This window comes from Simochromis diagramma, unplaced genomic scaffold, assembly GCF_900408965.1.
Source record: "Simochromis diagramma unplaced genomic scaffold, fSimDia1.1 OVJJ01000602.1, whole genome shotgun sequence".
Taxonomy (NCBI): domain Eukaryota; kingdom Metazoa; phylum Chordata; class Actinopteri; order Cichliformes; family Cichlidae; genus Simochromis; species Simochromis diagramma.
The window spans coordinates 5,272,206-5,298,349 of NW_024387040.1; the positions used below are offsets into that span (position 1 = coordinate 5,272,206).

A 26,144-nucleotide genomic window follows, 5' to 3' on the forward strand; every position below is an offset into this window, starting at 1 on the left:
CACCGCCAGTGCCCTTTGTGGCCTTCCCGGACCATATCCTCAATTCATGCTTACGCCATATACCGTTATCTACTAGAAATGCTGTCAAATCTAAATGAGGATATGGTCCAGCTTAGTGATATTATTTGAGCAGAATTCAGCAAATTGGTTCAAGCTTCAACAACAGTCCCAGTTACTCATGTGATCCCTTAGGAAAGGTAATTGCCCAGCCTTGCTCAAGGGTCCGCGAATGTGTGGGTATGTGTGTGTGCGTGTGTGTTTTAGGGTTGGGTTTGGAGATAGGGGCGACACCACGGAAACGGTAAGAGCATCTTGTGTAAACGTATGCGTAGTTCTCAATGTGAAATGCACTTTATTTTTGGGGGGATGAAAATGGCACAACAATTTAAGTATCTGCAAAATATAAACGATAATCAACATGCACTAACTTAACTGAGATATTGTAAAAAGAAAAAAAAACACATTTGTGTGACCGTGCTGTCTATTTTTCCAAGGTGTTAGTTGTACTTTTTATTGCTTTGGTTAGTTCACTCAACTGAGAGATCTTGTTAATTTTGTATTAAAACCAAACATGTGCTGTGCATAAAACTCCTGCCTGGACTCCCTTTGTTCATCCTTGCCCCTCCCTTTTCGCACTCTTCTGTTTCCCTGGCAACTCCCTTCTTAGCTGTACTGTTCCCATGGAAACTAAAGGGCCAGGTATTTGTCGTTCCTATGACAACAGGGAAGAGACACAGAAACCCAGTATTTTTTGTTCATTCATCATTTTATTTTTCTCTGGGTCAAAGGTTACACAGCTGACACTAGCATATACATGCCCCCGCCCTCCCCAATCCCGATATCCCTCCCTCACAGCAGTGAGCGACAGCAGGCGGCTCAATAGCCTATCATACTCTTCATCAGTAAGTCTCTCATCCATCCGTCCATCCCCAAAGTATTTCAGATGCTCGTTCTGGTCATCTGTTCTGCAGCCAGCTCCTCCATAAATTCCAGTTATTGTCTACACATTAAAGTCTCGCTTGGTGATCTACATCATAAGTGTTTCAGTAAAAATAGTTTTTAAAAAAAAGGTACATTGGTTAGCTCAAGAGGAAAGTTTCTAATAATTCTAACACTCTCAAGCTTTAACTATACATAAAATAACAACCTGTTCTCATTCCCAGGACGTTAAACACTCCTTTTTTTTTTTCTTTTTTTTCTTGACCATCCCAGCTTTGCCGTAATGGACGTTAAACACTCCTGTTTGTCTGAGCCGCTGGGCCTCACAGGCACGCACAAGGTGGCATGTGTGTTGCGACGGAGGATCTATCTCATGGTGCTAATAAAAGACCACTTGGCAGCACATTTAAACACACGGCGTAATCAGCATTTTTCAAAATGCAGGATTCATGTTGAGAAGGCCTGTATCTCGACATAATCGAGTGCTTTTTAGCACCTCAATTGAAACGTGAAAGAATCACAGAACACAAAGCCACCCATCCATCTCCCTAATGAGGGTTTTAGAGACGACTGTTATAGGTGTGACCAGAGCTTAAAGCATAATTTATGGTCCTGCAAATGCGTCTGTCTGCATATGTGTTTCTGTTTGAACGCCGTACTAAAAAACGTGCTCCTGTCCAATCCTCCGAAATCCCAAACTGCACGCTGCTGGATGCACGCGTAGGTCAAATGCTAATGACAAGGTTTGACGAGTGGGCTGGAATAGGGAGGTGAGTGACAGCGGAGTTCATTGGGAACAAGAAAAGCATGAAATTAACATTAAAGATCAAAACTTCAAGAGCACAAAACATACGCTGGAGCTCATTGTTTTTGACAATTGGTTCCTCTTTAGCTCTTTGTCTGTTAGAAGTTATATGTATGTGTGTGACCCACAGACCGGTTGTACCGCATATTTCTGCACACTGCCTCCATCTGACAACAAACACTCTCCGCAGGCAGACGGGCAGTCCGGACTGCTTTCGCGCTGCCCCCGCTCAAGTATAAAACGCCTAAGCCTCCATTACACTCGTCTGCAGATACGGACACGACAGCAGGGTAAACATTCCTGTTATATTTCTTTGACATCTGCCGCCTAAGGCACAGACTTCAGCCCACGTGGTAATGACCCACACGCTTTTTCACACCTTGTCTAAAGTAACTTGCATGATTAAAAGTAGGTTAAATACCCTCAGCACCACCTCCACGGTGACAACCCCACCAGAGGTTAACAGCTGGGAGTCTCCATCGATCTTCTTTTAAAAATGACAACTGACATCACTCAGACGCTAGCGGACTTGCAGAAAGTACAGCGCACATTTTAGTTAGGAGTGCGTGGGTGCCATGTACCGTGGCTGAGGCCTTACACCAGCGTCTTTTATCTATCTGTCTATCTTTTTGTCATCTATTCTATTAAGATTTAATAAATGCAAAAATGCTGCAAAATAGAGGACGGGTATCTCTTGGCCTGTGATATTGCCACAGATAGGATGCCAAAGGCCAATTTGTGTGCATCTGTGTGATACGGTGATATCTGACAGGATGCTTGTATTTGACGCCCAGGGATGAGAATGTGTTGAAAATAAGCACCTTCACAGGGTGTCTATAGTGTAATAACAGGTAGAGAAACATCCACTGGGGTGTATTCACAATGCTTGTAATGTAGTCATCAGTTCTCAGTGTTAGTGTTTCACAGGGTGGTCAGCATTACATTATATTACTTGTCTCTTTACAGTGTTTATGCATCCCAAATACAACCCCAGATTTTCAGTCTTGGACCATTCAGCTTATATCAACCCACAGCATGTGACTGTGTGTAGGTGTAATGTGTGTGTTTCCAGCAACTAAGTCTGTGACGACCTGTGAACGTGGAATAGTGGGCGTTTTTCAGGTGTGCGTGAGAGCGATCGACTGCGTGTCTTTTGGTGTGGTTGTTTACGTCTTCGTGTTAATCTGACCAATCATTCTCCTCCAACTCGGAGTCATCCTCCGAGTCGGAGTATTCCACAGCGATGCGTCGCGACAGGATGGTGGCCACGTCATTTCCAACCGGCTCTCTCTTTGCTTGCTGCTCCTGCTGCTCCTGTACTTTCTTCAGCTGTATGCCTGCAGAAAAATATGAAGTGTTTTTTTAACTACACAATTATTACACAAGTTATAAGACAACGTGAAAACTCATAAAAGGCATCGTTAAAAATAAATACATTAAAATAAATGTAAACATGTCCAAAGAGGACAAATTTACATCAAAAGGACACACAGGCACAGTTCTTACCCATACGTATCGCAGCCAGCAGATCGCTGCGGGCGTCGTTGACCGCTGTGGTCTCGGCGGATACGGCGGAGGACATCTTGTGCGTTGTGGAGTGGGAGGCACCAGCTGGAAGTGGAGGAGGTGGAGGACCAGGAGGAGGTGGAGCAGCCTGGGCTCCAGATACAGGTGGTGGAGGCGGAGCATAGCCGACAGCACCAGCCATTGGTCCGGGAGGCATCGGACCTCCAGGAGGTGAGGCAAAGGCCGTCTGAGCAGAAGGGATGACAGGAGCAGGAGGAGGGGGAGGAGGACCAGTGTTGGCATAGCCGTCCATACTGCGAGGAAGAACAAGAGAGTGAATAGAGTTAACAATAATTTTGTTTTCTGACACTTCTGTGACTTTTTCTTACATTTCCCTCCTTAAAAGTAAAGATGAGCATGATAACGTTGATGTAAATCAAATGTATTCAGCTCCGTATCAGTTCATATCTTCTGGTGGGAAGTCCACAGTTTGAAGACCAAAAAATACTAACTCACTAGGTGGCAGCATTAGCTCAAACTTTACAAGAGTAGACTCAAGTAAGAGATTTGTGCTGGCTTTTTTTAAGTATTTGATACAACCTAAAATATAAGAAGAAATTATAAGAAGAAAGTTTTACTTTATAAAATAAAATAGGGTCAAAGTCTTCTGAAGCAGCAAAATCACTTTCACTGGCGACCTGTGCAGGAACCTGAACCTGCCTAATGACTGCTGGGATAGCTTCCAGCTCCTCTGGGACCCGAAGCTAAATAAGGAGCTGAGTTGTGCTGGGATTTGATATTTATGTCTCATGTTTCTGATTTGTTTTCTCATATTTAAAGACTGCACCTGCCCATGGGCCCTGAATGTTTTTGTTTGTTCAAAGTCTAAGTGTATCAGCATGTTTAAATTTACATTTTTTTAAATGTAAAATAATGCAAAAGCATTAGCATTGGGCAGAAATGTGAAGAAAATACTGAACTATTAGTGATACAGTGGATAATTAAATACAGCTTATGGCAAAATAAACTGTCTGGCCTACTGTACAGCGTCAGTAGTGATTGGGATGAGGTTCCTGCATATGCACTGTTTAAACATACCGGTATGTATGCAGAATATTTTGTGAAGCTTTTTTGCTTTGCTTATTGCTGGAAAAAGCGAGAAAACTAATAAGCAGACGAATCCATTTACCTGTAGTCCACTGGTGGGAGAGACATAGAGCCACCGTTCATAACCTCAGTGGGTGGAGGAGGCAGTGGAACGTGGTGGTGGTGAGAGCGGCCCAGTGTGCCACCCTGATAGGCCATCATGGTCCTGCCTCTGTTGTCGTGTTCCCCTCCTCCACGTGGTGCGTGTCCGGCAGTCATCTGGGCAACTAGGGCGCTGGGTGGAGGGCCGGAGTAGGTGTGGGCGTGACCAGCATGGTTCATACTGTTGGGGTAGTGGTGCTGATCCAGCCCGTGTCCCCTGATGAGGAAAATATAAATGCAGCCTCATGCGTAAGAATAAAATGTGATGAAAACTAAGAGCACACTGGTGTTTGCTCATCTACCTGTTCTCTGGTGACATCGAGCCCTCAGAGGAAGCGCCTCTGTCCCGGTGTATGGTGTGTCGATGGTCTGGCCGCAGCTCCTTATCCAAAGCCATCATATTCCACTCCTGCCGACGGTTCCTCGCTTTGCGGACCTTCTTGACCTCCCTCTGTAGTGTCCCATCCACACAGCGCCTCTGCTCCTGGAAGAGAGTAAGCCAATAGGTTTTAGGTGATATTAGGTTAAAATAAGCAGCACTCTTTATTAAGAGTTGTTTAAGATATGAAAAATGTACATTTCTCTATCCATCAGAATGAGTTGGACTAAAAATACAATTTTATGTGGTATGTTTGGTTATCTGCCCAAGAGCACCTCAAAATGTAAAATGCAAGCACCTGTGTTTGACACCCAAATAAATGCTTAATATTAGACCTGTCCTTGCACACTGTATAATATCCTCTAAGTCAATATGGTACCTTCTGCTTCCTTTTCTCTTTCCTCTTGTCCTCCGTGTCCTGCAGCATCTTTTCTTTCCACAGGTCAAAGAAGTAGGAGGGGTCTGTGTAGAACTTAAGTGCCTCCTTGTGGTCATCCCTACAGAGACGAACCCCGAGAAAGTTATGACGATAAACAACCGCCTCCTTATGCAAAGCCACGTTAAGTAGAATCAGTAAGTGTATTGATCCTTAAGATACAAAGAGATGATGGACACAGTGACAGCATCATTTGCTGGAAATGAGACATGCAAAGCTAGGAATACAACAGATTCTGAGGCTAATGGAAGAAAAGGAGTGAAACTACTAATAGAGCTCCAGCTTTTTTATCACAAAGAGAACATAACAGGAAACGACAGGATAAGGCAGAGCGATGCTGAGAGAATGGAAAAAAGTGAGCAAAGTGTGTCATGTAGTCAGGATTAGGAGTTAGGATTCCCACTGGAGCAAGACATGCTAAATATGTAATGCACACAAGTACTAAAAAGCACACTGCATAAAGGCAGTGACCAAACATGGTACGAAATAGTACCAATTCTGGTTTTTCACTCTTCATGTAGAAGCAAGAAAAAGCCAATGAAAACCTCCTGAAAATGTTTTAAGATTTAAGCCCTTTTTAAAACCACTGAATTAAAATCTTTGTTGGACTGACACTAACCAAAGTAAGAAAAATAAGAGTCATTTATTATCGCTTAAGCCCATCCAGCTGTTTGGGTGTGTTGTGCCTCAGCAACACCAACCTGTAAGGTGTTAGTATGTTGAGAGGTGGAGGCTTGTCGCTCAGGTTGTACATCTCTTTGACCGGAGTGGGAACGCTGCTCTTGGACACCACCTGCTGGTCCTGAGTGGTGGAGCTCTTGAAGGCCTTCCTCATGTTGATATCTTGCAAGGAAACTAAGAACACAAAAAGAGGAAAAGAGGACAAATGATTCATCATTGGAAGGACAAAAATAGTTTACAAAAGCCATTCAGTACGCAGAACATGAGATCAGCAGGACTTCACCAATGAACGATAGCTTAGTGTGCATCCCCCCCACACCAGACTTCAACCCTGTGACTCACCTTCCTCTACAGTGGAGTCCAGCTGTGTGACCTTGACAGCCAGCCGATCAATGCGATCCTGGAGAGAGTTGGCACGCAGGTAGAAGGTGTTGGCCTCATTAAACAGCTCGCCAAATATGTCCTCCGCATGTTTGCCTGGGAAAAGAAAAAACAACAGAAGGAGAAAGAGAAATATGAGGGAGAGACTTTTAATCGTTACCTGGAGCCAAGAGAAACCCCTCAGAGACCAAAGTCCAATCAATACACCGGTAATGTGACACAACGTGAAACAGGAGTCTGCAGGAAATGGTGTCTCATACAACTCCATATAGCAACAATCCTCATGAATAATTGATTGTTAGCTGAAAACACACAATCCAAACCATAATATGAATTCGTCTGTGTGGATACAGACGGTACAGTGACTAAAGCAGCTAACCAGGATAGTAAATAACACATTCTCTCCTGCCTCAACAACTGCTGTTACGTAATAAATAAGCCTCATTGTCAATGTTTTAAGTAAAAGTTGAGTACTGATAATGCTCCATCTAAATATAAAGCAGTTTGCTTGTCGTCACCCATTTGATTTTAACAGGTCACTGCTGCAGATGAATATCCAGGCTCTCGCTGTACACATAACCCTCCTCTTTATTTCCATGCAGCACACTCCCTGGCTCAAAAATGGGGCAAACAAGGAAGTTCCAAAAACTGCAGTACCTTAAATGACCAACTCAGGCTGACTCAAAAATCCCCATGGACTCCCATGACTCTTAAAAAAACTTTTGGTCTCTATAGCAAATTTGCGGCATTTGTTTTTTTGGATCAAGTTTGATTTTTCAGATTTTCACATATGTATAAACAAAACTGACCGATCAGACCAATCCGGTGTGCTCATAGCTAAAACCACACCAAGGTACTGGATGTACAATGATATGACCAGCAAAATGAATAGTAGGATAATACGGTTTTGGCACCAACAGACGTCGCAGAGCTAGACGTCGCTTGAGGTTAATCAGCACTCTGAAATTATTTCTCCGCCTTCTTAGATGTGGTCCCAACTCTGCCAACAAGAACTCAAACTGTGCCAGCGACATCCTGAAATATGTACAAAAGCGGCAGTGATACAGCTTCATCTCCTGGATCAAACCATAAAAGTGCCCCTACTGAGCCTTCTCCTGAGAAGTGGATGAACTCAAAATCTTAATATCTTCCTTTTCTTGTTTAGAAACATCAGGAACTGCTCATCATCTCTTAATGCCGACTTTAATTTTTTGACAGTGTGTTTTTGAGGATGGATTTTGAGCAAAAATGACCAACCATTTCACCGTGACCAACTCAACTGGACCTCTTTAGTGTGTTTGTGGTATGTTTAATGAATTCAATTCTAGTATTTTATTCATATGTTAATTAGCCCTGTCTGTTCAATATTTATAGTTTATAGGTGCCACTTGGTGGCCACACAGCAAGAAGGTCCTGAGTTCAATTCCACCATCTTTCTGTGTGGAGTTTGCATGTTCTCCCTGTGTTTGCGTGGGTTCCCTCCGGGTACTCCGGCTTCCCCCCACCGTCCAAAGATATGCAGTTAGTGGGGATAAGTTAACTGGTTAATCCAAATTGCCCATAGGTGTGAATGCGGGAGTGAATGTGAGCGCAAATGGTTGTCTGTCCCTGTGTGTTAGACTGGCGACCTGTCCAGGGTGTACCCTGCCTCTCGCCCTATGACAGCTTAGGATAGGCTCCAGTGCCCCCCGCGACCCTGAAAAGGATAAGCGGAAGTGAATGGATGGATGGAGGTGCCACTTGCAACCCAAGATTGCAAGCTCATAACTCATGACTACACCTCATCCAAATATAGTCATTTTGGAAGAAAAAAGAATAGAAACCAATGATGCGGTGACTATGTCCATCTTTTACATACAGTCTATGTCAAATCCACAGCCCCACAGTGAGTCAGCAGTGTCTTTTGCTCCTTTTGGCTGGTGCTTCAGTTGATTGTTTCAAAGTTGAGAAGTGTCACAAAGTCTTGCTGGCCACGGACACGTGCGGATTTAGAAGTCACCAGTGGGATGCAATGTGGGACTGCTGGCAGTAAAATCAATGCAACTGGTTGATGTTGTTTTAATAAATCCATGGTGTGAAAAAGGGTGGTCAGCCCCCATTTAATGAGTCACAGCTTCACTGAAGCCCACAGCTCTTTTTGAGATGCGACTGGATCAAAACATTTTTGTTGTTTATGTTCTAACCTCAATTCACTTCAATTCAATTTAAAGAACCCAAAACATTTTCTCTCAGCACCTCAGGGAGCTAAAAGGTTCCTTTAAACCACCAACGGCAGAGAAGAGCAGCAGAGATTAGGCAAATTAGCCTGCCTACATGGCAAAAGCTGATTTTAGGACTTAAAAAAAATACTACAAGGTTACATCTTTGCTGCCTCTATCGTGTTTTACTGTTTTCTGTCTATGTAAGAGCTGCTACAGGAGACGGTTGTATCAGCTTTTCAGCTATGAGCACCACCTTCCATCAAGGATGTGCAGAGGAACAGGCTCAGAAAACAGAGGTCATTTCTCGGGTTCCCTGCTTTGTTTTCACTCCCTGACTTTATTCACGTTCTAGTTCACTTAGCAACAATAATAAAAAAGCCTGCATCACCTATACTTGATCAATTTCTGAGTTTCTTTTAAAGGCACTTGTTCTGGTTGTGTTGTTCAACTTGAGCCCCACCCATGAGTTTCCAGGGTCACTCTCAAGGTCTTACCCCAGAGCAGATACTTCCTCCTGCCACATATATGGCCCTGAAGAAGTCTGACAGGGGAGGTTCTCACTGTGGGAATGCACATAAAGGTACGGGACACACCCACAAACCGCCTGATGGAAAACTGCCTAATCTTAGCACAGAACTAATGGCTGCAAAAGGCCCTTCACTACAAGACTGTGGATCTGGGCAGTAGTGAAACAGAAACATATTACAGCACAAAACAAAACAGAGCACCTCCGGTACAATTCCAATAAAAATATTTAAACATAAACACTTTGTAACATACAATGTGTGGTATGACAAACACAGACTGAGGGCTATTTCTGTCCTTCCCGCTGACAGGATGGGCTGCAAGAAAAACATTTAAAGGAAGGAAGAATCGCAGATCTGGCATGTAGAGCCCCGGTCAACTCTGACCCCTTCAGGGGATTCCTATGGACACTTATACACATGTGCTCACAAACACACACGCAGTGTCTGCAGATATCCCCCCACCAGGCCTGTTAGAGCATTTATATTTAACCCGCACAGCTGCTGTTGAAATACCCACTCCCTGTGCAGGAACTTGACACAATAAGAGACAGAGAATGGATTTGAGGTCAAACAGATGAGGTGTTAACGTCAGAAAGGACAGTTTAAATTTATGCTGCTGAGTTTCGAAACAAACCTTAAACACAGTTGCCATGAAAGCAGAAGGCAACTGTGGATAACGGGGGCAAATGGGAAAATAGCTGCCCTTTGTGCTGTTATAATGTAATGCAATAGAAAGCCAGCATATAATCGATATGAAACACTTCTATACACACACACACACTTACAGTCACATGTCCACAGCTATAGATAAGTTCATTTTTTGCGCGCCTGTCTAAAAGGATTACATTTCGACCCTCCGTGTTCCAATGTGAGGCTGCTGCAAGGCCGCTGTGAGCCCAGTGACCTCAGGCTCTATAACCATGACAACGGCCAAATCAATCACAGCTTCGGGATTAACGATGAAAGCATGTGATCTTGGCCCGTATACAAAGAGGCTACACACAGTGTGTACCATCGTCACGCTGAAATTTACGGGGTTACAGCCTGAGGATGCTTTTCATGTTCCCAAAAAAAAATACTTGTATGCTTTTTTCTACTAGACCCTTTTAGCAGCCTTTTGTTTACCAGGACGGGCGTGCTAGTGTTGGTGAATGTGTGTCTTACTCAGGCTGCTGAGCTGACGGATGATGGCGGAAAGCGTGTTGTTCATCACACACTCCAGCTCGCTGCCGATGCCCTCGGGGAGCGCCCCTCGGCAGAGGTGGCGCGGCTCGATGTTTCTCTTCACCAGCGGCATGGTGAGGCTTCACGCCGGCACGCAGACTGCAAGAGAAACAGAACGGTTTTAGACACAAACGCAGGTGAAGTGTCCCAAGTGAGGACATCAAATAAAATGCTGATCACTTTATTGATTACTACTTTGGTCTAAAAACATCAGAAGTTAGAATAGAGCCATAAGCCTGCAACGAACCTTAAATTCAGGGTATAATTTTTACGCATGCGTGGCGGTAAGAGATTGTATTTTGTTGTAAACTGTCCCTGTTTTTCCTATTCTTGCTCTAAAAATGCAGCATTTTGAGATGAAAAACAAACAAAGTGTGGCTGGGCTGTTGACCAGAGAGCGATGACCAAGAGTGTGCCAAAGCCAGGAGACTTCTGTCGACCAGCACGGAGATTAAAGCATTAGGGATAGGAAGATACGGCGTGCCAGCTAATCCCAGCGCCAGCTTGTCACCGGCCCAGCTGGAAATCTGACACAACCAGAGATTCGTGGATGTGGTCAAGACCAAAAACAACAAATCCTAACAGAAAACCTGCAGCAAACAAACACACCCGCATATCTTTCTCCAGATACACTGCTTTCTCATTTTGCTTACACCCACCGCTACTCTGAACTTTAATTGAACTCTGATTGCCTCTGATCAGACACTCCGAGCCCTCTGTAGTTCAAAAGAGGAGAAATCCCAGAGCAGCCATCTTATCGTTGTCTCCTCCTGCTTCCTGTTTTTGAGGTCTGAGCCTGGCTCCTGTTTCCTGGTCCTCCTCCCTGTGTCACATCTCTCCATCCTGTCCAAACACTTGGCTAGAACAATACAGCTATGGGAAGAAGCTTCAAGGAGGACAAACAGGGGAGACGGATGGAAACGTGCACAAACACTTGTTTCCAATGAAATATTTTTGTTTCAGATTTGCAAAAAAAAAAAAAGGAAACAAATGATTAATTTTGATTCCAGAGTTTTTACTTTGCAGATATGCCAAAAAAAGCAGGTTGAAAAGACACAGGAGGCCAGTCAGAAGACTAATAATAGCAAAAGATAAAGGGAGCCCCACTAAAATTTAATAAAGACAGCATACTGGAAAGTAGATTTTCAAAAACTCATTAAACCATTAAAACTATAAAACATAGACATCCTATTCTTTGTCAATACTTATGTCACTGCTTTGCTTGCACTCCTCATACCTTTAATACAATAAATTGCCAAAAATACGAGCAGGAGTGCTATCAGTGTCCCGGCAGGAGACTACTGTAATTGCAGATTGTGTAATTACAGCTGTTCACAAAGACAAGGACCACTTGTGTTCATGAAAGCCAATTCCCATCAGCAGACCGCTCATTTGCCCCCGTTTTTTTAGCCAGCGACCCCCTGCAAACCCCTGACAGCCTCGCACCAACAAGAGAAAACAAAAGGGTAAAATTACACCATCATGTGTTCCCACAAAAGGACCCTGAATAGTCAGCAAGGGCTGGTTTGGCACAGAAAGGCCCAGCTTAGGTTTAGCTTTGTGCATAAACATTTTGGAAACGCGGCGCTGTCTGCTGCTTAAAAATGAGGTGATGCAAATTAGAAGATTGCATGTTTTTGCTTTTACTGTCTGACCAGCATGACAATCATACTGATGAAGCGAAATAATGAGGGACCGGGAGGGAGGAGGGTGGAGGGGACAGGAGGAGGGATAAGGCCTTGTGCTGCTTGTGGGAAATGGGGGGGGGGGGCAGAAGCAAAAGCATGAGAGAGACATGAGAGAGACACCGAGCGGGACAAGAGTGTGACCGAAAAGATCGAGTGAATGAGACTAAGTGTAAAAGAGAGAGATGTGACACAGCAGAGGCAGACAAAAAGTGTGTGTGTGTGTTTATGTGTTTGTGTTTCTGAGGGAGAAAGAGTGTATCGAGTAGGGGGAGGGGAAGGAACAGGGACCTCGGGGAAGCTGCTGAAAGGTTCCCGGGACAATAGAGCTCCGTTCACAGGGCAACAGCACTAGCTCTCCCATGCATCCTCCCCCTTCCACCTCCTCCTCCTCTTCAACGTTCTTTAAGAGCCCCTGTGCTCATGTGGTGAAAGAGTAGCAAGCGAGCGCTCCTCCTTCATCTTCCTCTCACTCAGGGAGGAAGATAGGAGTGAGAAATGGAGAGTAAAGCCTGCTCACAGCTGCAGAGAAGAACACATCTCACTCCCACATCCAGTGTCTGCATCTTCTTAAATTATTACAAAACCCCATGCACAGTAAGTCAGTCACACAAATGGGTACAAACACACCAGGTAGGCTCTCAAATGTCCCATTAGCTGCATGTAAACAGTCCCATCAGCTGTAAAAATGCCTCTGATCCCTTGATCCGGCACACTTTCCTCCTGCTACATGCCCACAACTGTACACACAGAGCTTCCAGAGGACTTTACTACAGACGTGCGAACTCCATTAAGAGCTGAAAGGGAGAGTCATTACCAATTTATGAACCGAGTAGCTTCTTGTGTTGGAGGCTGTTCTGAATAATGCAACTTGGATTACGTCAGGTCACACTGCCCTAAATATGAATAAATATATATATAAAAATATATATATATTCCTGTTTTAGTATTTCTCAGAGGCACTCATGGTGAAACATTGGTGGTGCCGTGCCTTGGATACAGTGAATCCTACTGGGTGAATAAAAGGCCAGAACATAAGGTTTTCTTTCATTTTTCATTCATTTACTGTTTAATATAATCTGATGACATCACACAGAGTTGTCTAAATTAATTTTGACATGTTACTGAAATATTAAAAGTTTTCCCAGCATATGAAACATGCTGGCACCCATCAAAGAAAAACCATCAGTACTGTGATTAAAAAATATATTTTGAAGCAGTATTATTTTATTTAAAGTGGGATTTCATTTACTCACATATGAAATACATTTCTCCTGTAATTAAATGACCAGACATAACAGGAAAACACAGATCCATGGCAAGAGAATCAACCCTCAGAGGCCCATTTAACCCTTGAGAGTGTTTGTTTTGTACATATTTTTTTACTTAATAATTCACATGTGATTCTCAATACTTCAGGTTAACCACCCACGGGATCATTCTTACTTACTTCTTACTTCTTCTTACTTCTTACTTGAACGCAAGTCAGTATAATCCAAAGGGATAATAACCCAATGAGCAAAGAGGCTAACTTATCTGTCAATTAAACAATTTAGATTTTATCAGGAATATACGGAAATCTGTGAGGACTACTTCATTATGCGAGATTTAATGGCTTTTAGAGGCTGTGGGTTAGCACTTTATATTAACTAAGCATTTCTCACTTTGATTTCAGAGTGTTTTATAGATCGGGTCACAGAAAACCAAACTGTCATCATGTCATTCATTATTTCATCTCTAACACTTTATTTGGATTACAGATTGAAAGAATCACGTGGATGTCACGCTGGACTGGATTAAATGCGCTATTTTGATGATTTATGGATTAAAATCCACCCACACAACACACACACACACACACACACACACACACACACACACACACACACACACACACACACTCCTTTTCTCCACAGACGGATAAGCGCACATTCACACACGCTCACACGCGCGCAGGCGTAAACTGATGGCAACCGCGATCAATCAGTGTTCCGCACCATCGCTTCCCGTTACCGATGGGCTGACCCACATCTGTTCATCTACCTCCGTCCCTGTGAGTTTTTGCACCGGTTCTAATGTGAAATTTAAATAGCTGTTTTTTGTCCAGGCGCCTAATACACTGAACAAAACGCCGGTGTACCGCCAGCATCAATCATATGCTTAAAAAAACATTAAAGTTACCCTGTAATTGTTTTATAATATTCAGTGTTTGAGGCTTTAAGTCCGTTTATTATCCTCAAATCGGGGTCCGCTCCAACTGACCACTTAGCTAGCTCATGTCCAGTGGTCGACTTCTTAGTTTGGACTAATGAGACAAAAATAAGCAGAAATACCCGCACAGATTTCACCATTATGATAAAGGGTGTTATTATTCGCTGTAAAAAGTATCATAAGGCCCTCACCAGCACTTGAAATATTAGAAGAAATCAGCCCGTCCGCATGTCCCGTTAGATACTCCTATTAGCTCTGCCATCCTGTGTCCCCCAGCCCGTCTGGCCACTCCGGGTAAAATCCTTTGAGGACGGGGGCACGCCCACGGACCATATTCACCAATCAGATGTCCAAGAATAGGATTTAGCGTTTGATAGACGTTAAAGCCAACCAATGGCTTCTTTGATATATAATGAGTGACAGGGAGACTCCCCGCTAGATAGCCGTGTTGAGATGGAAGAGGGCGGGGCTAAGGTTGGGCGTTGCTAAACAGCTTAACGAGCATTTTTTCCTCCCTTTCACCTATCCGGGTCTGATACTTGTCAAAATTAGAGGTGCTGTAATTTATCTTGGACTCTCTCGGTGATGTGTAGACATGTAAATAACCTAAAATAACACCTAAAAACGAAAAAACTTTTTAAAAAATGTATTTAAAAAAAAACAACGAGATAAAGCATCCTTTTCGGGGTTAGTGAGATTCTCAGATTGATGCTGAGGATGGAGAGTATTGTATAACAGAACAAAATAGCTAGGCCAGCATCCTGCAGGAAGCGGTTCAGTGAGGACTGGCTATACTTAGATCAGTGGTTCAGTCTCTCAGGTATGTTTGTGGAGAAAAACAGCCATCAAAGCAAAAGAAAAACAAGGATGCAGAGAACTGTCTCTTTTCTGTAGACAGGATTTGGTAAACTAAAAAGGGGAGTTTCAGTATATAAACTGCACATCTATTCCTGGATAAAGCCTAAATTTATTAAGCAGCTGCTACTTTGTAATAAACACATAATTTAGACAAATATGTGACCAAATATGGGAATTTATGCTAGTTCATATGGACCTCTGAGGCAAAAGAACTCTTATTTAATTTGAATGTTTAGTAACTGTGTGAGGCTATCATATCAACATGGACCACACAAGAATTAAGATAGTTCTAAAGGTAAAAGTGAGTCCAACTCAGACAGACCTTAGTCACATGGCAAAGTGTAATTAATGAAATGTCCTAAGAGTGTATATTATCATTTAAATCAAGGGTACAAAACATTAGGCCCAGGGCCAAGGGATTGTGGTCCGTAGAAGACTACACTCCAACCCACTTGACAGCTTCATAAAATGTGACTGTGCACATGTGATTTTACAAGTGTTAGAGCTTTCCCTACTGATTAAGACCACCGCCCATGGCCATCCATACCACACCAAAGTACGAGGGCACTTTCTGTGAATGAATGAAAACTCTATACTCTAAAATGATAATTACAGGAGCAACGATCTACTAGAACATTTTCTTGAACATTACATGTTTATCATGTTTCATTGGTGTCACACCCACTTCACATCAAAGCATCAAACAATTTAACATGAATTTAGCTGCACATCTGTGATTTAAATATCTGAATTTTTGGGGCCACAAAATTGCAGTTGGTTGACTTTTAATGGGTCCTATTTTCTTTTTATACATTTTGTACATTAATTTAAAAATTTAATAATCTGAGAATTTAACAATGAAAACAGTGGTTAGTTGACGGCCTTTTTAAACATGATTCAGCTAGATCTCTACTATAATAACCCATTATTGAGCAAGATTTCATATAGGCCTTATTAAATAAATAAAATTCAGGACTGATTTGATTTTCTCTCACTGTGGTAATGTCAAGTGCACATATTAACATTTGGGTGGTTAAGTTTTTTTTTTGTCGTTTCAAACAGCAGTACTTTGTGAATGCCTCGTGCTACCACGATGCATCAAATATCATCAGCAAAACTCGTCTTCTCTTCTTTCCCAAACTGAATTTTGTCTCAAAAATTTTGTGAAGCTCACATTAGGGGCAGATGTCAGTTGTTCCCAGAAAAAGAATAAATAGGATGAAAGATTTTACTTAAAATTGCTTCACAAATAAGAGTGACAATGTTGATGTTTCCACTTTTATTGTCGGGATACTTGCTTCATGTAAAATATTTCAATACATTACAGTACAATGCATGTTCCGCCTGCCATCCTCCATGCGATTGGTTGGTTTTGTCATCATGTTGTAAGGCTTAACCACAGCACATGAGCAGTCAGCTATTGCAAGCTGCTTTGCTGCTCTCGCCATGAAAACAGAACCATGAAAACAGATTAAATTAGAAACTACTAAAATCTTTTTTTTTTTTTTGTCCTCTCTGAACAAAAACCCCTCAAAGCCACAGCTGCGAGTGGCTCCACATCCTCCCAGCATGTTTCACAGCAGCTCAGTAAAGTCCTCAGCTGAGGCCCTCGTAGGGCCGCTTGCACAAAATAAACAGACAGACAGGAGGACAGGAAATCTGTCAACGCTGGCAGTCACATAGCAGCTTTCAGTTTCGTCCGAGCTTCGACAGGAAAAGGGTAAACCGGCCGGGGTAGGCTGTAGGTAAAGGAGACAGGTTAAGAAGAAAGGGGGAGGATATGACGGAACAGATTAACATTTCCTTTAAACCACGCCATCTTCTCTTAGATCCGAGTAACAGAAAAAGATTGGATTCAATCAAAATTTCCTTTTTTTTTTTTTTCCTTTTTTATTATTATTATTATTTTTTTTTTAAAACCTTCCTCCCACTTTGTGTCTCACCTATCACGTTTTCTCTATAACTGTGTTTCTAATACTGCGGTGTGTTATCTTTATCTGGAACAAAGTGAAGACCATTTCTTTCAGGCCTAACGCACTGCTGTAGAGATGGTGCCCTCTGTGAGGTGAAGTGGGGTGAGGCAGGGTGGGTTTTGTTGCCTTGGACGCCCCCCACATCCCTCGGTACATTCGTTCAGGTGGGCGTGGTGAGGGCTGTATGTGTACATGTGTCTATTAACGTGTGTATGTGTGTGTGGGAGGGATGTTTCAGTAGCGGTGCGTCTGGTGGGAGTACTGGGGCGGCTGTTGGGAGGTAGAGGAATATCCCATGCTGCTCTGGGGCAGTGATGTGCTTGGTCCAGGGTTCTGGTAGGCAGCATGTGGATTGGAGCGCTACAGGAAGAAAACAACAAAGAAAGCAGTGACATATTCACAAAATCTTCTTTGTGTAATGGTTTAATTTGCATTTAAACTCAATGAACAACATATTCCAGTAAAATGATCACACTTTTAGTGTGGTGACATCTTAAATTCTGCATGCAAGAACAGTTGGACACATGGAAACTTCACTGTCATGTTAAGCAAAGTCACTTTTATTATGCAAAAACACCATCACTCCACGTTTCCAGTCAGATTAGATGGATTTGTGTCTGAGCATGTGTGTCACATCTGAAACACGATGATCCAACATTCACATCCGCCTCATGTTGCAGATCAAAAATGGTATTTGTTGCCATTTCTGGTTATGTGTGCAGCTAAAAAGCCATTTCCCCATCATCCAGAAAGTAAAATAATACATATGTCAAGCATGAGAGGGTATTTAACATGTTCAGTTCTGCCACTGCGAAGAATATTAAAAGTATAAATCTTATAGTATATTATATCACATAGTATATTACCAATACTTACATCTCATGTAACATTCTTTTCAGAGTGGTTGCTATAATATTTTTGACCCTAGCCCACAACATCTTATGCTGTCGAGAGATTTCTAAACTTGTCTAGCCTGTGAATGGAGCGTTTCGTGTACAAAACAAAGCTATGCTATTTCACTGTATATGTATTCTATTAAAGTCGCTCACTGATTTAATAAACAACAACATAGATGACAATCCAGAAACAGTGACAGTGAACATATGAGAAAGACGGATTTACCTGGTAGTCTGAGGTCATAATGAGGCCACCTGAGGTAGTGGTGGGCGGGACAACTCGCACTTTCTTTAGAGGCGGGCCCTGGGCGTGGCTGTTATCTGGGTTGCCTGTGTGCCCCGCCCCATTTGTGTGGTTATTTCCCTGTTGCTGCTGCTGGTTTTTCTAAAGGGCACAAAAATATCACTTAAATTACACCCTGGACTGTATGAAGTTTCACTACATGTTACTCAGCTTTATTGTGAATTATCTATATTTCTCATTTTACTTTTCTATATTACACCCATCTATATACCAATCAATTAATGTTTAATGACTGTAGTAATACAGCATGTGGCGTATGGATATGTAATATTTACTTTGTCTGCCTTGTCCTCTGGCTCCTCCTCTGTCAGAAACTCCCTCTTGGGGTAGGGAATCTGGCAACCTGCAAACACACTAGAGAAAAAAAAAGGCAAAGAGGCTTGTCATCTTCAAACATTAATTCCCATGACTCTGAGCTAATTAGCTAAGAGACCTGCTCAAGGCATCCGTAGATCATGTGACTTAAGCTAAGGACGAACACAAGACAAAGAAACTATCTTGTGAGTTGAATGTAGTCTGTGTGTGTGTGGGAGTGTGTGGAAGTGTGTTCGGTGTAACTCACTCAGAGGTGGGTAAAGGCTCCTCTAAAAAGTAGGGGTCCTGCATGGCCTGCTCGGATGTGATTCTACGGATGGGGTCCATGGTCAATAGCTTTTGCAGCTGTAACATACAGTGCACCCAGAGTTAGTCTCAAACATGACACAAATTCATACAATGAAGATGCACACTTTGTTTGCTAACTAACCACACTGGGCACTTTGCAAGTCACACCCAATCAAATGCTTGTTAGGGAAAATTTCTAAGTAAGCCAATCACTTGACACAAAGTCAGTGCATTTAGACATACAGTCCTGGTCACATGGATCTGCTGAAGCTCAAACTGAACATCAGATTGAAGAAGAAAGGCGGTTTAAGTGACTCTGGCTGGCTGTTAGTGCCTGGTAGGCTGATTTCAGTGTTTATGAAAAACATAAACTGAAAAGCAATCTGTAGAGTTTACAGAGATAGTCATATCCCATAACGAGTGAATCTCTGGGGCCAAAAAAAAAAAAAAATGATGGCAGAGTCACTTGTCACCACAAGGTGTCCAGTGGAGCACTGCCAAATTTGCAACATGTCACAGCAAGAGAAGACCACACTGAAAGGCACTACAGTGAGTTTTGAACAGTAAATTAAGGCCAGTGAAGACAGGCTTGCCAAAACTGCCCAGTGGAGGTTCGGAAAAACAATTCCTAATCTGATGAGTATATTGATCCATCCAGCATCCCTATCGCCAGCTTCTTTCACACAGGGCTGTGCCTGTATTTCACTGTTCTGTGCAAAAGGTCAGCAACCGAATAAGGGGGCCACATCGTTGTTCCTGTAAGACAGCAGTTGAGACCCGATTCCAATACATCTCCTATGTCCTCCTACTCTGTGACGAGTGTCACATCTGCAGCTGCCGAAGGGTCTCATGATTAAGGGGTAGGGTGGAAATGCCGTGCAAGTTCTTTGCAGCTTGTAATCAGCATCCTTGGTGATTTACACTGTAATCAGACATTATGTCCGTAACTTAGTGGAGGCGCACCTCAGTTTGTTTCAGCTTCATTCAAGTTTTTACAACAACAGTTCTATAATTCCCCAACTTTAACCTTCTATATTCTTCTCTCTTGTTCTTTATTAGCATTTGTACCAATGAAAATAAAAGTAGTAAAATTTAGCAGCCCTATCCCCTAATGTTACTGCAACAGTCCTGAAATAATCCCACATAAGTCATCCATATCCGATATTACAGATAGGTGCAGCCCAATATGTACTTAAGGTTACTTAGGTTTTGGATTGGCACATAATGTGGCCGAGCCGCCATACAAACAAGCAAACAGAGTGAAAGTGTAACTAACTGTTAGGTCTGCTGTCAGCTAGCACACACACTGGAGTGTTTTCTCAGTGTAGAAGGAAATAACTATTCAGGCTGCTGCTGGTGCACCAGTGTTTGGGGGGCGGGTTCACACGCTTTATTCATTTAAATGTCACCCCTTTATGATAACAGTGTACAGTCTTCTCAAGGCTACTTTCAGCACAATAACGCATCATGTCCCAAATCTCATATCATCTCATATTTTCTTGCCTCCAGTCAACAGATATTAATGCAATAAAGCACCTCTGGGAGGGAGAAAATCACATCATTGAGATGCTACCCACAACTGCATGATGCTAACATGTAAATATGTTCCCAGCATCTGAAGAATAAAGGAAGCTCTAAAAGCAAAAGTAACGTCAGGTATAAGCAACAAAATGGCAGATGACTGTAAACTCTTGCAAGTAATCATCCTACTGCTCCTATACTGACACATTTTAACTTACCAAGTGGAATGCTTTGCTGTCTGGTTTAACTTTATGTTTTTCCATGTACTTTATAAGGCTGCAGTTTGTGTATCTGTGGGAGAAAATTATATTAATGGCATGCCTTCAGTGGATTTATCCTGCATAACAATTATTAAATGAGTAAAAATCACACAAAGCACCCAAAATGTCTTAACCAGCAGACCTGCTTTGCTCTGATCTTAAAAAAAAAGAAAAGAAAAAAAATAGGGCAGTGTTGCTCTGCAGACTCACGTGTTCCTCCTAAAGTCTTTCATCAGCGTGGAGTGTTCTGGCATCTTTTTGATGTCCTCCCAGTCTTTATCTGTCAAATGAGGAAAACACAAGATTACAGCGTGCCACACCCTCTCACGAAGGACATATTATGTAGGTTGTTTTTATTTTAAGCAAAAACGCTCATAATTTCCACACAACGCCCCATTGTTTATACAGTGCATAATCAATCTGCATTCTGGCAAACATTATAAGATCTATTTCCTACAAAACTGACATGAACTTGCTTATCTGGTAAGCATTCACATCCATCATCTCTAACCTTTTCAGCATAACCCCATAAATATACTTGCCAAACATGGCAAGGAGACTGTAAGACTTCCCCCCATTTTCTGCAGAATCTAAACAAAGTCCATCAAATACACTGGTGAATTATACAGCAAGAGCAGGAGTGATAGTAGAAGGAAAAAGAGCAGGAACAGCTTAAGTGAGCTGGAAAAAATAGGCCCAAATGTAGCCCTAGAAGTACAAGTTTCTGTGTTTGTGACTTGGCTTCATCAAACATGTCAGAGGATTGATGTGCAGAGCACTTAGACCACATTACTGCCTTTAAAAAAGAGAAGCCTGAAAAAGACCAAGGAATGGAAAAGGCTTTTCTTTCCACACAATTTCTCCACTGAATATGCAACACACTTTGTATAATAGCAGGTTAACCCCATTAATAGAAATACTGTGGAAAATCCGGTAAATCATTTCATGCATGTTTTAAATCGGGTCAGTCAAGACTCACCGGCAGGGAAGCCCATGACATTAAAGATGCGGTCCAGCTGGTCATGATGGTAAGGGTTACTGGTCTTGATATCCTCCTGGCGACAGTGGAATATGGGCTCAGACGTCAGCAGCTCCGCAAAAATGCAGCCAATCGCCCAGATGTCTGTAAGCACGCACTAATTTCAGCTCAACTGGTTGCACATGTACACACAAGGAGGACAGAAAGACAGATGGTGCCGCACAATCTCACCGATGGCTTTGGTGTAGTGCCGAGCTCCCAGGAGCAGTTCAGGTGCTCTGTACCAGAAGGTGACCACCACAGGGTCGAGATCGGCTAAAGGCTTCAGCGGTGAATTGAAGAGACGAGCAAACCCCATGTCCGCTGCACAATGGGTATGTGTGTCAATGAACCGACAGATAAACTAAGCAGCAAATAAGTTTTAAAAACCAAACACTATACATACCAATCTTTACTCTACCCCTCTCTGGCCCTTCCCCCATCACTAAAATGTTCGCTGGTTTCTGATGGAGACAAAGACACACAAACACAGATAAAAATGTTTCCACACTCCAGACATCTGACAGGAAAACTTCCCAGTAATTAATTCAGCTTTGTTTGGCCCAGTTTCTGAACTACAGCCCTGCATGTGTAATGCATACTCTTTCTTGCTGCCCTCTAGTGGACAAATAACTGCAATTTCCCCAACAGGAGAGAGAAAGTCTACCACATTTCGATCTCACTTACGGCAGAAAACTGACATCCTGTTCATGTGTTAACAAGTTAGTTACTCACCAAACAACCTAAGAATACTGTTCATTTACATATTCATCTGAACACATACAGACTGACACATGCACTCCACATATTCTCAGCCCAATAGCAATCTTTACGTCTCTCATTAACAGTTTAACCTAATTTTCCCTTGTAGCCAAACACCCTCCTCTCCCCCCAATCCTCTTACAAGATCTCTATGAAGGACCCAGTTAGCGTGAAGGTAATGGATGCCATCCAGAATCTGATAGAGCAGAGACTTCACCATTCCTCTAGGCAACTGAAGCGGCTTCTTGTTGGCCTTAGATGCTCTGTGGAACTTAATAATGTGCTATGGAAAGAAAGGGTAAACAGTGAGCAGGGCTTTGCACGTACAGACTGACTGAAATGCATGTTCTTTTGCTACAGATGATCACAAGAATGTAAGTGTGCTGCAGGCGAGTTGAGAGAGCCTAATGTTTGTGGCATGTGTTTCCACTTCCTTGGGAGGGGAATGCAATTGTTGGAGCTCTGTGGCAGAAAACTGCATCTAACTCAGTTGTGATTCTCTGCCAGCTGTTTCTGTCAACTGTAATGCAGCAGAGGTTTAACTGCTCAACGTGGAATACTTCTTGGTGGATGCGTGTGCTTTAATGAGACTTACCAGTGCATAATTAGCACTATTTCAAGTCTCATTCCTTATTACTGGTTGAAGGCGAATGTGAATGCATTGGCATTAAAAGGACATGCAAAAAATAAAAAACAAATAAACAAAAAACAGCTATCAAATTGCATGCACATTTATGACCTAATTATGAAGAGAGGCCTATTTTAAGTCATGTCTTTGTGCTCATAAAGATAGGTGGAAATCTGCAACCCATGCATGCATATGAATATAAACTAATAAAGAAATGCTTAAAACAAACAATTTAAAAACACCCAACATGCATTACCCCCATAATATGTGTGGTAAGTCATGTCATGCAGGTCAAGTGTGTGTATATGTGTGTGTTGTGTGTTTGCATTTTACCCAGAGATCATGTTCAGCATAGTCAAAGAGCAGCCATACTTTACGGTCAGCATGTGACAGGAAAACCTTCTGCAGTGAGATGACATTGGGGTGCTTCAGCTCCCGCAGCAGCTGCAACGTACAAACCCACTCAGAAAGCCAACCACACAATCTCATTACAGACATCATGAATGAAAATGACGTAACAAAAGAGAAACTTTGCGCTTATTTTTGTGACTGTATTGATTACCAGAGATTATACTTAAGCAGGGGGGTGGACACGATATCATCTCCTCAACTGAACACTTTCAATCTTTGGCAGTAAGATGCTTTTTTTTTGTTTGTTTTTTTAAATGCTTGTGAGGCAATACTTTATATCACTAATTCTGTGTCTACTCTCTATATGCACTGCATTAACATCTGCTTCCTGACTTTTCAATTTTACGATTGCTTGTATTTCACAGTTTTCATTTTCTTGACAAAAACTAGCATGTGAATGTCATTCAGACGTTACATAAAGTGCCTGGAATGGCACAAAGGTGTTTAATCACAGACCAAACAAAAGGAACAGAGTAAGCCAAGCAGCTCTTACTGCAATCTCTCTGCAGGCTGACATGGAGATGCCAGTGCCTTCAATCTGCTTGAGGGCGTAGTCCTTATCATCCTTCCTACAAACACACACACACAGAAAGGTAGAGCAACATCAACACCAGACCAGTCCAGACTGAGGGCCCCCTGAGAGCCGTTTGCACAGCAACATAAAGGGGGGCACTTGGCAGCTGCCAGTGGGACTCTGAGAAGAGGCCGAGTTGCATTACCTCCAAATTTGTGTAATCAAGCTCACCTCTGAGGGTCAAAACAATAGAGAGGGAAAGGAAACAGGGCCTGTCTGGCAGCTGGCAAGGGACAAACAGAGCACTGGCACTGGCGCTTACTTGAACGAATTGGTTAGAACCCCTCCCTCTGCCGGGCCTAAATCATCTCATAAACCCAAGCTTTGTGCCTCCTCAGGCCTCGTCCAAAAGCAGCAGCGCAACTCTGCTAAAAAGTCTAATAAAAAAGCAGGCTCCTAAAGCAAAATACAGACATCTTTAAACACTTTAGGGCTCTTTTGTGTGGTTCCTGCTGCCAGTATGTCCGGGCTGTAATAACGGGACTAGTAGCTTAAACCATCTTGAGCTCTCCCCCAGCTCTGGTCCAGACACAGTTAAGGCTGTTACAAGGCTGGCATTAGAAACAGCAGGAAAGTTTTAGGAAGAAAGGTGGGTGGTGCCCTGGCATCCTGAGGGATTAGCACACTAACCATGCACCACATGAGTCTACAGTTTGGGTTCAGCTAGTTCCCTTACTTTACTTCATGCAAAGGCTAAAAGCATAAAAAAAAAACCCGCAAAAATGTTAAAATTGGGTAAAAAAAACAAAAAAACAAACAAACAAACAAACAAACAAAAAAAACACTAAAGAGTGCAAAAACTGGGCATAACTAAAGATTATTTTTTGAATTCACACAAAATCTTGTATAAGTCTCTTTGCAGCCATGTAGCTCATGTATAAGAACGACTTTAAAAAAAAAAGAAGACATCAACAAGTGCTTCCACATGCACCTGCTGTATTACATTTACAACATCACATGGGAGAGGGAATTAAAAAAATACTTTAGCTTAAATAAATAAAAAAAATAGTACCTAGAGTTAGGCATATAAGTGACAAAACAGATGCATGAAAAGGGAAAGCTCCAATCCCGGTGGTAAACCGTATGTCGGTGTTTTTTGTGCGCGACACAAAGCTCCATCAGCATCCCAACAGTGCGAGCTGAAACTGCTCACACTGCTCTCTTTTGTCTCTACACAAACCCAATGCAACACTCCCACATCTGCAAGTGGCCTTGAAAGGGGGAGGAAGAGGAGAGAGGTAACATTTATTTGGAAGATGAGAAGACAGGCAGGAGGCGGGGGGGTAAGCTGGCTAAGGGTTCACTGGCTAAAAGGCCTTGCTGCTCATCAACTCACCCATCTTTTCTCTTCGCCTTGTATACATGGCCGTAGGTGCCTCTACCCACTTTGCATCCTTCGTACTCAAACAGGTCCTCGACACGCTCTCTTTCGCCGGTCAGCTTCACTTTAAAATCATAGTCCATTTTCACCACCGTCTGGCCTGAATGTATCTGCTCCTTCCTTTTTTTAAAGCGTCGCTTGGGAGGCAACTAGGCTCCTCCACCGAGCTCGGTTTGGTAATTCAGCTAGTTGCCTTCTCCAGCGTGGCTCTTTCCTTCCTCCAGCCCGGCTTTCACATCGAGTTCTCGTCTTAAAATTAAAGCTCCGGAGGAGATATGCGGTGCTCCGAGATAGTCCAGGTGCAAACGGAGCCCCAAATATATTCCTTTATCTTGTTGCTGCGTTTCTCTTCAGCCGGTATCTGCTCCAAAGGGACGCACTTCACTCGGTAACGACGGCGTATTCGCGCACGGCATTGTCGTAAAACGTCGTGAAGACAGCCCTGCAGCAGAGAAAGAGCCAAAGAAAAAATCGCTAGACTGACTACACCACGTGGAAATTCTCAGTCTCACTCAAATATAGCTGAGATATGACTTGATTTCATCATATCGTCTTTATGCTAAGGAGAAGTTAGCTTATTCTTTTCCGTATTGTGGGTTATTACGTGGCTATAAAAGGGCCGTGCAAACAAATATCTGCATATTCTGTCCACCACAAAGAAAGCAGACATGCGTTTGATTTAAATTCAAGAGAATAAGTAAAGTATGGTTTAAATAGCACTATATTATGAAA

The 26,144-nt window shown here is 42.7% G+C and overlaps 2 protein-coding genes across 3 annotated transcripts; both read right to left on the reverse strand.

The window, feature by feature from the left end:
* Positions 1-2,900: 2,900 nt before the first annotated feature.
* Positions 2,901-14,536, reverse strand: wasf3b (WASP family member 3b). 2 transcript variants are annotated; one of them, XM_040043719.1, is made up of 9 exons: positions 14,415-14,536; positions 10,268-10,426; positions 6,337-6,471; positions 6,015-6,168; positions 5,257-5,374; positions 4,801-4,982; positions 4,440-4,715; positions 3,251-3,564; positions 2,924-3,081 (listed from the first exon to the last, which is right to left on the reverse strand). In XM_040043719.1, the coding sequence occupies exons 2-9, from the start codon at positions 10,398-10,400 to the stop codon at positions 2,924-2,926; spliced, it is 1,470 nt and encodes a 489-aa protein (XP_039899653.1). In that variant the 5' UTR covers positions 10,401-10,426; positions 14,415-14,536. The 2 variants fall into 2 exon arrangements, with proteins under 2 accessions (XP_039899655.1, XP_039899653.1); XM_040043721.1 differs by lacking the exon at positions 14,415-14,536 and having other exon boundaries at positions 2,901-3,081; positions 10,268-10,400.
* A 1,809-nt stretch (positions 14,537-16,345) lies between these two features.
* Positions 16,346-25,890, reverse strand: cdk8 (cyclin-dependent kinase 8). Its single transcript, XM_040043722.1, has 13 exons — positions 25,368-25,890; positions 23,951-24,026; positions 23,380-23,490; positions 22,561-22,701; positions 22,063-22,120; positions 21,849-21,980; positions 21,618-21,761; positions 20,849-20,918; positions 20,597-20,669; positions 18,817-18,914; positions 18,530-18,608; positions 18,177-18,335; positions 16,346-17,414 (listed from the first exon to the last, which is right to left on the reverse strand). The coding sequence occupies exons 1-13, from the start codon at positions 25,493-25,495 to the stop codon at positions 17,289-17,291; spliced, it is 1,395 nt and encodes a 464-aa protein (XP_039899656.1). The 5' UTR covers positions 25,496-25,890; the 3' UTR covers positions 16,346-17,288.
* Positions 25,891-26,144: the final 254 nt, after the last annotated feature.